The sequence below is a fragment of the Coenobita brevimanus genome, chromosome 117 (genome assembly GCF_032717465.1).
Source record: "Coenobita brevimanus isolate Jiangsu-jjx chromosome 117, ASM3271746v2, whole genome shotgun sequence".
Taxonomy (NCBI): Eukaryota; Metazoa; Arthropoda; class Malacostraca; order Decapoda; family Coenobitidae; genus Coenobita; species Coenobita brevimanus.
Window position 1 is genome coordinate 8,107,617 of NC_137070.1, and position 15,849 is coordinate 8,123,465.

Sequence of the window (15,849 nt, forward strand, 5' to 3'; positions counted from 1 at the left end):
GAAGCGTATCTCGGGCCTGATCTACGAGGAGACCCGCGGTGTTCTCAAGGTGTTCCTCGAGAACGTGATTCGCGATGCTGTCACCTACACTGAGCACGCCAAGCGCAAGACCGTGACCGCCATGGACGTGGTGTACGCCCTGAAGAGACAAGGGCGCACCCTTTACTGCTTCGGCGGTTAAGAGGGTGCGTGCATAACTGCATGGCACTATTCCACCTAGCCACGGCAAAGCACACAACAACCATCACCACCCCCGGACCTCTTTTAGAGGTCCACACCTAATTTCTGTGAAAGAGAATGAATGAAGGCATAGTAGTATAAGTAAATGCAGACGTTGAGCAGGTTAGCTAGCACCAAAATTAATTTTTTTTTTTTTTTTTTTAATGTAACGGATAGGAAGACATGTAATGCAACCCAACCAACTCTTACCACATCTAACATAACCAACCCTAACCTACCTGAACCATACCAAACCTCCCTCTCTCTCTCTCTCTCTCTGGCAGTTTAAAAAAAAAAAAAAAAATTGGGGGGTTAGGCAACTGTCAGTTTTGCTTCTACATCTTCTAATTTTAATGGACGTCTGCATACACATACATTATCACTTATTTTGCTGGGCCATTGCTTTCTCTGTCCCTCTGATCTCCCCCCCCCCCATTTCAGGAAAGCTTTCTCCATACCTATCAGGGCAATTTCCATCCTGTTGCGAGAGCATCTCCTCTGCTGTGCTCCGGGAGTCGCCTCCATAAATCGTGAAGGCAAATTCCACTATTCCAAGGTATTTCTGCCTTCATATGCACGAGCAGCAAACTTGAAGGATGCACCTAGAGAATAGAAGACACAGTCAGTCACGTCAGTGAGGCACCACCCACACAGTGCATGATATGAATGCCTAAGTGTTAGACAGACAGAATGTCTGCATATGAACAAGTTATCCCTTGAATTTGTCGCTGTCACGGCCGTTTTCTCTAAGTGCCAAAACCCACCAATCACCCATCGTACAAGCATTGCATCAACCGCCATACAACCACTGAGGCCTGAAATCAAATTTAAATGGATCCGGTTGGTACTTGCACGACCGCTAGTGCATTATATAGAAGAGGTGGTCGACAAGGTGGCTGACACTCGCCTCCCAACAGCTTCACTAAGCAGGCCTACACCGGAGCTCGCAGTTCGATGGCTGCTGCTGCTGCTGCTGCTGATGATGATTATTATTATTATTAATCTTGATGATGATGATGATGATGATGATGATGATGATGATGATGATGATGATGATGATGATGATGATGATGATGATGATGAATGAATGAATGGATGGATAGATGGATGAATAGATAGATTGTGGTTTTTGATTTTATAGGAACTAGTTGTTGCAATACTACTAATGACGAGAGACATGAATGAATAGTATTTTCTTAATTATTCCTCTTATTTGGGGGTGTTAAATCCACCATGGTCGTCACCACACGGATAATATCAGTCTGTCTCTCTATGTAACTCCACATGCTCCTCACAAATAACTCATTTCCACTGCTCTCACTCTTGACTTGCGTCTTTCCAACATGGTCCAAACTTCACTTCCATACGTTAGAGTTAGTATCACGATACTGTCATGCACTGCCTTTTTTACTTCCATGCTCACATCTGTGTTCCTTATCACTGCTTTGAAAGTACCAACCACCTTTCTTCCCTGTTGTACCCGTCCAAGCACTTCACTCACTAAACTTCCATCCTTACTCATCACACTACCCAAGTACTTACACGCAATCACATTTTCCATTTCCTCCTCATCCAGCCTCACTGTACATTCAGTGACTTCACTTCTCTCAAACACCATAACCAGAGATCAGGAAAATATGTGAAGCACAAAAAATATTTTCTCACGTTTTCTGCAAAGAAAAAAAAAAAATTATGATTTCCACTAAAGATGCACCAAAATGGCCTACATAACATGTTTATCAGATCTCTGGTAATGACTGACAGAAGACAGCGTCTTACAGAAGAAAATCTGAACAAAATCATGGTTACAAACTGTTTTTACAATCGTTCTGCAGTCTGAGCTTCATCTTACAGTACTATGTTTTGTATACAGGTCTGTAGCCAGAATTTTATTTAGGGTGGAATTGTTAGCTAATTCAAAAAGTTAATCATATGTTCCTTTCCTTTTTTCTCATTTTTTAGCTACGGTATATGTACTTAATGTCAGTTTATGGCTTGCTGATACGATCAATTGATCATTCGGTATTATATAAGCTACTGTTTTGAAATGTCAATAGATTTCAGGGATAATCCACCCCTGTCCCCCTTGGATGCAGGATTGGTTGGTATCATTTCTGATTTTGTTTTCCTGAATTTTCACCGAAATAAAGCACTGATTAAAACTACATATTTTAGTTCTACCGTCATATATTTTAGTGCAAACACGTAATATATAAAAAAGCTAAAATGGCGTAAATAACATTTCAATCCGATCTCTGACCATAACCTTACTCTTCCCTACACCCACCGTTGATTCCGTTACACACATTCCTAAACTCATTCACCAAGCCTTGCATATGTAAATGACGTAGCAAAATATATAGAACGAGTATGTACAGTAGATGAAATAGCTAACGATTATCAAGAAACGTTATAAATATACAGAACGAATAGATAATGAAATAACAAGTAATAAAAATAAACAGCACAAATATGTAGCTAGGCAGAATATGGTACGCAAGTGCATGTAACCAAATGATGATTAGCAGCAAAGTACTGGTTACCTTATAACATCAGCATCTCTAATTAGGCTATTCACAAAATCGTCATACCAAGCAACATTTACGGTATACAACAACAACAAAAAATGTCTACCTGTCCCAAACCACATAAAAATACATAAATACCGTAGCTACATAAAACAAATACCTATATTCTATAATAAACAAAAATATGGTAATACCGGCCTATTTATTTAAAAAAAAAATATCCTACCATGCAACAATTAACGGGAAAATAATGGTAAATCATAATTACTGCACCTTTCCTCCTAATACCCTACAGTGCAAGTTGCTAGCCAACCATGACAAGTTATCGGTATATCAGTTAAATACCTTCTAGTCAACTGGGGTCGCAGTCAGATGCGCCTGGGGTTGCAACTATTACTATAACAATCCAGACTTCCACATCCTAACAAAACTAACCTAACTAATCTAACAACCACAGCCTAACCCAGTCTATTCCTTATCCTAGTCCAATTTTATTCTAGCCTGCAGTCAAAAAGGTTCACATTAAATGAGCCTGTGCCTGCACAAACTAATCTAGACTTGCACATCCTAACACAACTATCCCAATCTGACCAATCTAACATTACCACAGCCTGGTACAATCTAATTTTCCCCAACACGATTACTAACCTAATCTAACCAACCTAACGTAACCATAGCCTAGTCTAATCTAATATTCCCCATACACAACTACGTCCATTCTATGACGCTTTTTATATTTTAGTTTTGCTACCTCCAGACAGCTTTACTCAATATGGGAGATCGCACCTGTAGTGGCAGACCAATGGACGATGCACCTAACCCCGCCAGTTCTGTCTTTACTATGCTGAATAAAATCGTTCCAAGTCGCTCAAATGTTGTATAAAACCGTTCTGTCTCTCTTAAGCAGAACAAATTGGCTGTCTTTCCTAAGCTGACTAAAATCGTTCTAAGTTTTTTCTAAGACTTAGTTCTCTCTTAGAAAATTAAAATTGTTCTTTATTCTCTATGCCGAATAAAACCGTTCTAAACCCCTTAACCTCAATAAAAATGTTCTACAACTCTGTTAAGCTCAAAAAAAAAAAACGTTCTAAAACTCTCTCAAGCTGAATAAAAACGTTCTTAAACTTTCCTAAGCTGAATAAAAACGTTCTTAAACTCTCCTAAGCTGAATAAAAACGTTCTACAACTCTCCTAAGCTGAATAAAAAACGTTCTAAAACTCTCTCAAGCTGAATAAAAACGTTCTACAACTCTCCTAAGCTGAATACAAAAGCTCTACAACTCTCCTAAGCTGAATACAAACGTTCTACAACTCTCCTAAGCTGAATACAAACGTTCTACAACTCTCCTAAGCTAAATAAAGTCGTTATAAAACTCTCCTGCGCTAAATAAAATGTCAGGTACAAAAAATAAAGGGAATTATAAATATCAGATTAGAGAGAGTAATGTAAGCGGCTCTAGGTTAACCTAACCAAGCCTCAACAATTTTTAATCCATCAATCTGGTGGCTTTTACTGTTTTATTCTTGCTAACTTCAGCGACTTTATTCAGCTGTGGGAAGACCTAGTGTAGTGAGGGGGACACGGAGGCTGCATCTAACCTAACCTGTTTGAAAAGTATCTCAAGAGCTGAAAAAAATTGTCTGGCAGGCAAGAAAAAAACCACGTCATTGGACAGACGGCATTAAACATCATTTGATCTACCCTAACCCAGCCTAACCTATCTTTCTATCTATCTATGCCAGACGCCTCAATCCCGTTCGGGGTGGCCACAAACAAATCGCCTCCACGTCGCCCTGTCCCCCCCATCTTTACTCAATCTTAGTCAAACATGTCTTAAAACCTACACAAATTCATCCAACAGCCAAATTTTTGACATCTTCAAAACACATAAGCAATTTTACCACTGGCACAAATTTAACCAAAACATGTTAATTATTGGCATAAATAAAACCTACACAATTCTAGCACTGGCACAAACAAATCTTTGACAATTTTAACACCAGTACAAATAACACCTAGACAATTTATACACCAGGCTGTGGCACAAAAGAAGAAAGCATACAATGAATGGAGGAGAAATAGGGGCGTGGAAGAAGTTGAGAGGCGGAAGAGAGAGTTATATGTAGAAAGGAAGAGATTAGTAAGCGAGTGTAAGAAGAGAGTGGATGAGGAATTTGGATCGAATTTGAGTGCAAAGTGGAGGGACCGTAAGAAAATGTTCTGGAATGAGGTGAAGAGAGTACGACAGGGTGGCAGTGAAGTTAGCTGGCGAATGAAAGATAAAAATTGTAGATTACTAGTGGAGAAGGGAGAAAAAGTGAGCAGATGGAGAGAACACTTTAAGGAACTGTTGAACATAGTGGATGGAAGGAATGCGAGTATAAGTGGCTGAGGAATGGCTGGGAGAAGCAGGGAGGTGGGAAGACAGGAAGAAATCAGTGCAGGGATGCACAAAACTCCGACGGATGGCAGCCTTAAGGCTGGCCTTAAATGAAATATTAAAGGCGGCCCTACGGCTGCCTCTAAGGCCCATGCACGACGACCCCTTGCCTTGTCTTAAGGCTGACTTAAGGTTAGTGCATTGGCCTTAGCTAAGGCTGGCCTTAACTGTAGGGAATGTTTTGGGGGAAATCTCGTGCGTCAGCTGAGACTCTTCCGACCAATCAGACGGCAGAACACAGAAACACTGGGCCAATCACAGAGCTTCATGAATCAGCTGGGGGTGAGAGGCGAGAGCGAGTGTTTATGTTACCGGCAAAGTGGGAAACCCGTCACATATAATGCCTAGGTAAACTATGTAATGCTAAAATTTCAAGACAAGATCTAAGAAAATCATCTGTACACATTTCCCTGGTATTCTGTAGATTACCGTGTTTGTTTTAGGCAAAGTGAGAAACGACCAAATTGTAGCAAACCGGCAAACGTGAAATCTGTTATTTCAGTATGTTAGGCTAATTTAGACTGCGGTTAGGTTAGGCTGGGATAGTCTAGGCTTCGTTCAAATTCGATATAGGTGGGTTAGGTTAGGTTAATTTAGGTAAACGCCTAACAGCGCTCTTTTAAATTAGCCTAATCTAACCTAGCCTAACCTAACTTAAACTTAACCTAGATTATCCCAGCCTAACCCCTTTTTGGTTATTATACTTTGCCATAAAAATGCTAGACATTCTACAGAATACCTAGGCATTCTAATAAAATCCCTAGGCAAAATGTATAAAGTCAGAATGAAATAAGCTTATTTCATACCTTGCCCAAAAATGGTAGACATTCTGTCGAATACCTGGGCATTCTATACAATACCTTATTTTCACACAATGCCGGTAACACTAACACAACAGTCAAGGATAAGCAAGTGAAGTATCAATAATTAATTGAAAACAATGTAGGGTGCAATGAAAAGCACTCCAGCATTACACCCAAACAACCTTTAAAACATTAGTAAGATGAGAGGGTTTAGAGTAAAGAAACAAAATAGCAATATGAACAGGAACTTATTATGTTTGCCATGTTTTACCTAACCATTGTCTAACTTCACACAAAGTAATCAGCAACCACAGTTACCTAGCAGAAAATTGTCACCATAGACACCTTGGTTCACATCTCTGGTGGAGGTTAGAATTAGCCCAGATATAGGCAGCGTGAGTGCTGCCAGGATATCTGTAATTACAGCTCAATATCATTTTGTTGCTGTCACAACTTGCACATCCAGTGAATGGAACCCATTGCAACTGACAAATACATATTCTTTGTGATCTGGGGCCTTAATTGGTATAAGGGTTCAGTCCATTGCTCCAAGCACTTTAGGAAGTTAACAATGAAGAATTATCACCATCCCATAATATGGCTGCATGGCAAAGCAGAAGTAGAGGGAAAATAAAGACCATAAGAAACATGCAAATATCAAGAAAAGGGGTAGGACAGAAGACAGAAGAGGACAGTTAGAAATGAAGGACTGAAAACAAAAAGGCTCCTCCTTAGTTGCCCTTTACAAGCAGGGATACTGGGGATGTGTTCTTTCCCTCTCTTCTCATGGGGGACCCAAGCACTTTAGAAAAATTATTTATACTGTGGAAACCCTCTAGTCTCTGTTCTTCTCAGCAAAGCACTGGGCATCTTAATTTTTCTGTCATTTCCTGTATAAAGCATCTGTCACACGTGATACCGCTTTGGATATACTTGTTGACTGATGAATACCACTCTCCAACAACACTTTGAAAATTCCCATGGGTTGCCAAAAATTGTTGTGTAGGCAAGAATGGCATGGGAGTGTAGCGTGACACTCCCAGTATGAGGCTCAAGCTCTGTTAAACGAAGAAATTTGCTCCTGGGGAGTTGATATTGTCTCAATGCATGGTAATCATTTATGTTATGGGGGTTCAGTGGATCCAGAAAACCTTCATTCCCTTCTCAAAGCACGATCTAGTTTACACGCAACCATCAACTCCATACCGAGATAAACAATAACAAGTTTGGTCCGGTTTGTGCTATAGAGAATATCATATCGGAGTTACTTTATTTACGGGTCTCAATACAGTAAGGCTGCTCCGACCCAGCCTCAGCGGCTGAGGCGGCCTTACCGAGGCTTACCCTCCTGTAAGTGCTTCGTGCATGGGCCTTAGCGACCTACGGCCTTAAACTACCCGACTTAAGGCCGTGTGTAGCCTTAAGGCCGTTTGTGCATCCGGGCACTGATCTCTCAGTAAGGCCGGGAGATAAAACTAAGGCCTAGTTCCTGCCACCACGTGTTGTCGTCGTCCTGGTTGCATTACACTCATCACACATATACACAATCATTCTTTACCTTCCTTCCTTTCCCCCCCTTTTCTATACGTCATTGTTGTTGTTTGTTGCGTCCCCCATGTCGACTCAGTCTCTCGCTCGCTCCCGCACCGTGCACATAGTAATAGTAATACCGTCTGACTCGTCAGCGACGCCATGCCACCCAAGACCTCCGGAAAGGCTGCTAAGAAGGCTGGCAAGGCCCAGAAGGCCATTGCCAAGGAGACAAGAAGAAGAAGCGTAGGAGGAAGGAGAGCTACAGCATCTACATCTACAAAGTGCTCAAGCAGGTCCACCCTGACACCGGCGTTTCCTCCAAGGCGATGTCTATCATGAACTCTTTCGTGAATGACATCTTCGAGCGCATTGCTGCAGAGGCTTCACGCCTGGCACACTACAACAAGCGTTCAACCATCACCAGCCGGGAGATCCAGACGGCCGTCAGGCTGCTCCTCCCGGGCGAGCTGGCCAAGCACGCCGTGTCTGAGGGCACCAAGGCTGTCACCAAGTACACCTCCTCAAAGTAGAGAGATTACGCTCTTGGCCATTTCAACATTTCTGGCTCCAATCGAAGCCACAAGATTTTCGATAAAAAGGGGAAAGACAGACTTACAAATTATCCTCTCAGGAGCTCCGGTTTATCAACCTTTTTTTTTCTCTCTCTCTCGCTTTCTTTTTTACCTTCATGTGTTTCTTTCTTTTCTTTTCTCCCTTCATGTCTTTCTTTCTTTCTTCCTTTTCCGCAACGGTGGTTTGGGATGGGCACGTAGGCACAATCGAAATGTTTTGAACTAGGGTTGGGGGTTAAAACAATAGAGTCAAAATAAAAGAGTAAATATGGGCGTGCGCGCCTTCTAATTCATCTGGAGAACCAACAACAACAACAACAACGTACCGTCGCCCCAAGAAGTGACGGCACAGTTTCAGATTGCTTCGGTCACTCTCCACTCCCATACGTTCTATGAAAACAGTGAATATAAGGTAAACATTCAATGCCTTCATCACGTCATGCCAAATAACGTATATATTATATCGCGAAAATAATGATGTAAAATGAATAACAGGAGGCAGTGATATATTAGATGGTAACACTTGGTTATCTTTCCCGATCTGAATGAATGTGAAATGTATTAACTTCGCGCGCGGTGGCCAGTACGCCTATAACTCCCAGTCACTGTTTTTTTTTTTTTTTTTTTTTTAATAAACACTAATGTCCTGCTCAATAGAAAATGCTTATTTGGAAGTTTGGAACTCAATTATTTGTTTGTGCACCTCTGCATTTTATTACTCTTGCGAATCGATTATCCACTGAGGATATCAGACACTGACAGAAGGTAGCATTCTCCAAGGAGCTCCGACTCTGATGTACGGTAGGCCTTTTTTTTTTTTTTTTTTTCCATCGATAGCCCTCTGTCTTAGATGAAATAATCCTGAGATTTTTCTTCATGGGAAACTGGCCAAAGGCAGTGTAATAACTGCATGTCCTTGAATGAATGTTATCTCCTTTCGTGCGTGTTGATCGAAACATTTAAAATAGCTTACTGGCTTACGCCTCCTTCCCGCTTTCTGTCGTCGTCCATGGAGACATTGGAAACGGAAATAAATGACTTGAAATTATTGCCTAGTATTGTAACGGAAATTATTTTATAACTAATAATTAATCATTTCCAATGTTTATTGAAGCTCCCTTTGGTTCAGTCTTACGCTACCCAAAAATCACTGCCTGTTACCATGCTAGATTTGAACTCCACAAAATCATTATTCCCGACTCTCCCTGAGCGACAGTTGTGAAACATCAATTAGTTTCGTTTACGAATTCCTATTATCGTAACTAACCAACTGCTTCCTACAATAATTTGGAAATATACAGATAACTGGCCATGGATTTATTGTTTTTTGTAACAATTTTACGTATTAGGTTTCACCTCGTACAGATATAAGGAAGAGTATGGACACTATCGCTGACCGAAAACTTCTGGATACTCCGCCGGCACTTCTTAGGCCGACTGTACCAACCAACACACTCAACAGGCGTACAGTAAATACAGGCATGACATCGTATCATGCATATTCATGTCAGTCTACAATCTGTACGTACATACACCAACACATGTGCACAAATACATTTATACTGTGTACGCAGTGACCTACACATGTACGTACACACTAAGTCAAGCACACATACACACAAGCCCTCATACCTCCGTACACACAGACATACATGCTCACACACACACACACACACACACACACACACACACACACGTACAGTATAAACATACAACATTCATACATACATACATACATACACACGCTCAACTGCAGGTAAAAATCGATGGGTTCAGGTTTTTTTTTTTTTTTCCTCAGTATATTAACGGAAGGATTTAATGTACGTTCGTGGCCACTGTCAAACCTTCATAACGGGTACAGAGACTCTCCTAATATGCAGCGGGAATGCCTTTCTCCTTGTTCAAACCTGTGTACGTTTATGAGGGCGTGACTGAATCGATCAGGAAGTAAACGAAACAGGCAAATAACGACAACAAAAACTGCGACGTTAACAACAGATCAACAAAAGAAATAAACGAATAGGCAAGTTGCCCCTCCTCCCCCCACCCCAACCCCCAAAAAAGGAAATGAATGATTGAAAAAAAGGATGAATGAATGAATGCATGTATGTAACTATATAAGTACAGTTCATTCGTCCGTTTGTGTGTGTGTGTGTGTGTGTGTGTGTCCGTCCTCATACGTCCGTACACACAGACATACATGCTCACAAAGACACACAAATACATAGGTACAGTATAAACATACATACACGAGCACAACTGCAGCAGGCGAAAATCGATGGGTTCAGGTTCACCTTTTTTTTTTTTTTTTTTTTTTTCCAGCATAGTAACTGAAGGATTCACCGTGCGTTCATGACGGATAGACAGCATCTCCTAATATGCAGCGGGAATGACTTTTCTCGTTGTGCAAACCTGTGTACCTTTATGAGGGCGTGAGTGAATCGATGAGTAAGTAAAAGAAACAGGCAAATAACGAAAATAAAAACTGCGACGTGAACAATAGATTAAAAAAAGAAATAAACGAATAGGCAAGTATTCCCCCCCCCTTCAAAAAAAAAAAAAAAGGAAATCATTAAAAAAAAAAAATGAATGAATGAATGCATGCATGTAGGTAAGTAATGGAGTTCATTTGTGTGTGTGTGTGTGTGTGTGTGCGGAAAAGCAAGAGCTGATATATGGAAACCTAAACTGAGGGTCTGTCGTCATCTCTCTTTGAAAAAGGGTTTTGGCCCTGAAAAGGGCCGAGATTTCTTTCGATCGAGGTGAGGGGCCTCTCGCCTTAGGCGCGCTCGCCACGGATGCGGCGGGCCAGCTGGATGTCCTTAGGCATGATTGTTACACGCTTGGCGTGGATGGCACACAGGTTGGTGTCCTCAAAGAGACCGACCAAATAGGCCTCAGACGCCTCCTGCAGAGCCAAGACGGCAGAGGACTGGAAGCGCAGGTCAGTCTTGAAGTCCTGGGCAATCTCACGGACGAGACGCTGGAATGGCAGCTTCATTATAAGCAGCTCAGTGCTCTTCTGGTAGCGGCGGATCTCACGCAGGGCCACAGTGCCAGGCCTGTAACGATGGGGTTTCTTGACGCCGCCAGTGGCAGGGGCGGACTTGCGAGCGGCCTTGGTGGCCAGCTGCTTGCGAGGGGCCTTGCCCCCAGTGGACTTGCGTGCAGTCTGCTTGGTACGAGCCATATCTGAGCGTGACTGAGCGAGCGAGAAGAACAAGAGTGTTGGCGCGCCGCGCCTGGCAGCGGCCTTTTTATGCTGCCTGTCTCAGGACTGGCGGCATGTGAATGGTCGGGGTGTGATGTACATGGCGGTGATTTACTGTTCATGCTTTTTCGATGCAATTCCTGGTTTGCTTGCAAATTTTGGCATGCCCTGTGGCGTGACCTGGCTACGACACCTCTCTAGGATTGGCCTCCTGGGAGGTGGGGTGGGGCCTAGGCCTGAAATCAAGGTTAGATGGATAAGATTCGTACTTGCACGACCGACACAGGGTTATATAAGGGTGGTTGGCGAGCGGGGTCGTCACAGTTGGTCCAGCCACCGTGCCAGCAAGTCCATAGGCGAGCTAGTGAACCTTGGCGCGGTGATCCTGTGGACTTCACCATGGCTCGCACATCTGCTAATTCCTACGACCCGTTGAGGGGGGCATCCAACAGCAGATCGGAGCTACCGGGAGCCCAGAAGATCAGGGGAACCGTTCGTTGGTTCAACGTGAAGGCTGGGTACGGTTTCATCACGTGCCAGGACACTGGTGCTGATGTTTTCGTCCCTGGCCGTTCGATCGTTGTACCAAACGAAAAGCACCGCCAACGCTCTCTTGGCGAAGGTGAGACGGTGGAGTTCAGTCTTTCACAGTCTCCTAAGGGTCCTGTGGCCAGGGATGTCTCTGGGCCGGGGGGTGTAGCTGTGCTGGGCTCTGTCCATGCATGGCGGCACCCCACGGCCCAGAGACGCCGGCCTCAGAATCCTGGGAGATCCGGGAAGATGGACACCATCGTTGCGATGTGCATCGCGACGGCGAAGGCTTTCTGCGGTGATGACAGGGCGGCCCTGCGCATTCTCCTCCCTCAGATTTTTTAGGAGAATGGGTTGCCACGCCTTGTCATCCCCGAAAGCTTCGCCCACGATGTCCGTCCCGCCACTCGTCAGAAGCGTCAGCCCCGTCCTCAGCAGCCTATACAACCTCGCACAACACCGCAAAAACGGCTGCAGTTGGATGCTCCTCTCAACAGAGGGACTGCCACCATTCCCGACGACCCGGCACCAAACTTGGACCTCGAACCGACTACTGAAGATCACGCCTCGTCACCGGCAGCTGAGGAGGACACGGAGACCATCCCCGACCCTCCAGACACCCTAGATCCTGCTGCCATTGACAACGGTGATGAAGACACCACCATGGAGACAGGCACTGCATCCCCTCTGCCATCAACTGAGACCACCAAGAAGAAGAAGAAGGGGAAGAATAAGAAGAGGAAGGCAGAACAACTTGCCCCTCCATCAACTCGACACTCGACCTGCCTGCACCCACCACCGCCACGAACGTCAGCCCTCAGGATAAAGCAAAAGACCGCATCCGAGACATCTTGCCACCCCTCCATCCCACCATCAAGCAACGTCTCGACTCACTATCCTTCGACGAACTCTTCTGATCAGAGAGACAGCTACTGGGACAACAACTTCTCAGATGCACTCGACGCCCTACTAAGACTCGCTACTCCAGTGCCATTCCAAGAACATCACGAACGATGCCTGGAAGAGATAATAGACACTCACCCCGACGACACAGCGATTATGAACTACATTGTGAACCGGATCGAACACGAGAGAATACAGCATCTTCACTGACCGGGCTAATGTATGGCCCGGCCTGCACTATAGGTGCAGGAAATCTACGAACGAACGAACGCGGGGTCGTCACTCTCAGCCGAGCTCTCGCCAAGGCAACATCTCTGCTTAGTGAAACGTGGATTCCCGGCTCCATAGACTTTCTCAGCAATTTCACCATCGCACCTCACAGAGCTTTCGAGTTTTTCCTGGCTCTATCCTTTTCTCCCAGCTCTTTCTTTTCAGTTTTTTTTTTCTTTTCTCTTCCTGTTCAGCTACTCTCCGGCTGCCATCTTAGAGTCCCTGCCGTAGTACGACGCCGAACTCTGAAGGAATACCGTTAGGGTATCTCCATGAGGGGGGGCCTTAGAGGCCTGGTTATAGGAGGCGGCAAGGGTTGGCACTGTTAGGGCTAGGTTAGGTAAGTCCCTCACGGGGCAGTGACGGGGTCTCCTGCGTCGCCCTTTAGAGGGCGGGGAGTTTAGGCCCCCGTTACTGTGGCGAACCGCCGGAGAGTCTTGCCCTTCTCTCTCTCTCTCTCTCTCTTTTTTTTTTTTTTTCGCTCGTTTTGATTCTATTTTTTTTTCTTTCTTTTCTTTTTCTTTTCTTTCTTCAGCTATATATATCCCTTTACCTATCCCCTTTAGCTCACCTCATTCTATTTTTATTTTTAGTTTCACATCCTTTCACTTTTATTCTATTTTTACTTTTATTCTTCAAGCTCTGTCTGCATGTCCGTGTGTCTGTAACATGGAGCCTCCACCCAAGCCTGCTCTGACGTCTTCCCCTAAGACATCCCAGGCTAAGAAACCTCGTCTCACTGGTCCAGAGTATGACCCAGAAGATTTTTTTGAATCTACCCCGGCTATGAATACCGACCTAGACTCTGACGAAGTGGATCGTGCCTCTGCCTCTGCCATGACCTCCAAACCTGCCCAAGACACAAGCCACGCCCCCAGGGCCTCCGAGAGCTCTGCCTTAGATCCTGCTCAACCCACTGACGATGCTGATGGCTTTACCCTGGTAAAAAAAAAACGCCGCTCTGCTGCCAAGACCACGCTCCCCCTTGAGCCCCCCACTACCTCATCCTCTGAACCCCACAACCGCACCTCACCACCCTCACACCCTCACCCCCAATCCTCCACGCGCCTGCAGATGCCGCCACCTCCTGCCACTTCTCAGCCCCCTCATCAATACCTAGGCTTCATTATCACTCCCAATGAGAACTTTTCCTCTACTTACGACATCACCAACGCAATTGCAGCAGCACACCCCTCCTTAAAATTCAAAATGGTCCAGCTTAAAAACCAGGACACTGCTATCGTTCCCCTTGATGATGCTTCTCATGACATCCTCCACACCTTGAACACTGTTGCCGGAAAACCCATCAGCATCCAAAGACGCGACCCTAACCTCACCCTGCATAAATTTGTCCTCACAAAATACCCGACAAATTTTCCCATGGCGGCAGTCCTAGACCACGACTCAGTCGAAACTGCCCGGAGATGCAGTGTACAGGGACAAAATACCAGGCAAGTTATTGTCACTATCAGGGGAACTGTCCCTCCACTCCTCGACCTAGGACAATGGGGCTCATACCACCTACGCCTCTTCATGCCAGAACCCCTCCGCTGCTTCAATTGCCAGCAATACGGACACCACCAATCACGATGCTCCCGCCGCCCAGTTTGCGCCATGTGCAGTGGCCGCCATGCCACCCAGGAGTGCCTAGACAAATTCAAGGCCAAGCAGCCGGTCGCTGCACATTGCCCGAACTGCGGCGGGAAGCACCATGCTTGGAACAAGATTTGCCCTGCCAGGAAGGAACGTGTGCAGTGGGGGATAGAGAGGGAGACACATTGGGTCCAAGACCACCTCCCTGTACCCCTAGCCTCTCCAACCACCAACGCCTGGGGCGTGCCCCCCATCATCCCCCAAACCTCGTCTCTCCCTCTCCCTCCTCCACAGCCCACCGAGTTTCCCCCACAACGCAACCCCACCCCAACCCCCGCGGCGTTACACCCACAGAGAAACCCAGCACGCCAACCACGAACCTTAACCCCGCAGCCACCTCGCCACCCCCCCTCCACCCCACAACACACCGACGCCAGCACACAGACCAACATAGACTCCTCCACCCAAACCTCACCAGACACCACTCATCTCCCAGGCCTTGCCACCACCAGCATAGAGGACTTCAGATCCCTAAGCCGCCACCTATGCACCACAATAGCAGAGGAACTCGGAAAGATCCTGGGACAACAGCTCGACCCCAAACCCCTCCTCCAGGTAACCCACCAAGCCATACAACAGTGGATCGAGCATCCAGATCGGACCAACGCCACCCCCAACAAACTCCCCCCAGCCACCCCCACACTACAGGCGCCACTCCAACCCCCACCAACCCCATCCAACCCAGCCACTGCCCACCAACCACGCCACCGACACCGCCAAAACTCACGATCCCGTGCAACACTAACATCACAGGATCCAAGAAACAGAAGCCGCTCAATCTCCATCGACAGGCCTCAAGAACACCTGGACAAGCATGCAGGAGCCCCCAGCCACCAACATCACACCCTCCGGGAAGAAAGGGAGACCTCGATCCAGATCACCACTTCCCACATCCACTCCATCAACCGGAATGACCTAAACACTGCAAGCCATCCCCCTACCTCACAACAAATCACCTCCCCTTCTACATCTCTTCGCATACTGCAGTGGAATATCAACGGTGCCTCTGCAAGACGTTCTCTGCTCGAGGAGGCTGCCCATAAAGACAACATCGATGTCTTCCTCCTGCAGGAAACTCTTCTTAACAAGCGCCAACCACTGCGGTTGCGGGGTTTTATCCCCTTCCTTCTTCCCTGTGCTCGTGGCGGTCCCCGAGGCTGTGCCATCCTCGTCAGAAACCACATC

At 45.6% G+C, this 15,849-nt stretch overlaps 3 protein-coding genes across 3 annotated transcripts; 2 read left to right on the forward strand and 1 right to left on the reverse strand.

Moving 5' to 3' along the window:
- Window positions 1-7,850: 7,850 nt before the first annotated feature.
- Window positions 7,851-8,054, forward strand: LOC145418993 (histone H2B). Its single transcript, XM_080287244.1, has one exon. The coding sequence runs from the start codon at window positions 7,851-7,853 to the stop codon at window positions 8,052-8,054; it is 204 nt and encodes a 67-aa protein (XP_080143370.1).
- A 2,821-nt stretch (window positions 8,055-10,875) lies between these two features.
- On the reverse strand, window positions 10,876-11,286 carry LOC145419149 (histone H3-like). Its single transcript, XM_080287389.1, has one exon. It carries the CDS (start codon window positions 11,284-11,286, stop codon window positions 10,876-10,878), a length of 411 nt encoding a protein of 136 aa, XP_080143515.1.
- A 273-nt stretch (window positions 11,287-11,559) lies between these two features.
- On the forward strand, window positions 11,560-12,183 carry LOC145389469 (Y-box-binding protein 2-A-like). Its single transcript, XM_080264764.1, has one exon. The coding sequence runs from the start codon at window positions 11,560-11,562 to the stop codon at window positions 12,181-12,183; it is 624 nt and encodes a 207-aa protein (XP_080120890.1).
- Window positions 12,184-15,849: the final 3,666 nt, after the last annotated feature.

Bases quoted from the DNA above. Each gene is read 5' to 3' on its own strand.
- LOC145389469 (XM_080264764.1), top strand. From the start codon at position 11,560: ATGGATAAGATTCGTACTTGCACGACCGACACAGGGTTATATAAGGGT.
- LOC145419149 (XM_080287389.1), bottom strand. From the start codon at position 11,286: ATGGCTCGTACCAAGCAGACTGCACGCAAGTCCACTGGGGGCAAGGCC.
- LOC145418993 (XM_080287244.1), top strand. From the start codon at position 7,851: ATGTCTATCATGAACTCTTTCGTGAATGACATCTTCGAGCGCATTGCT.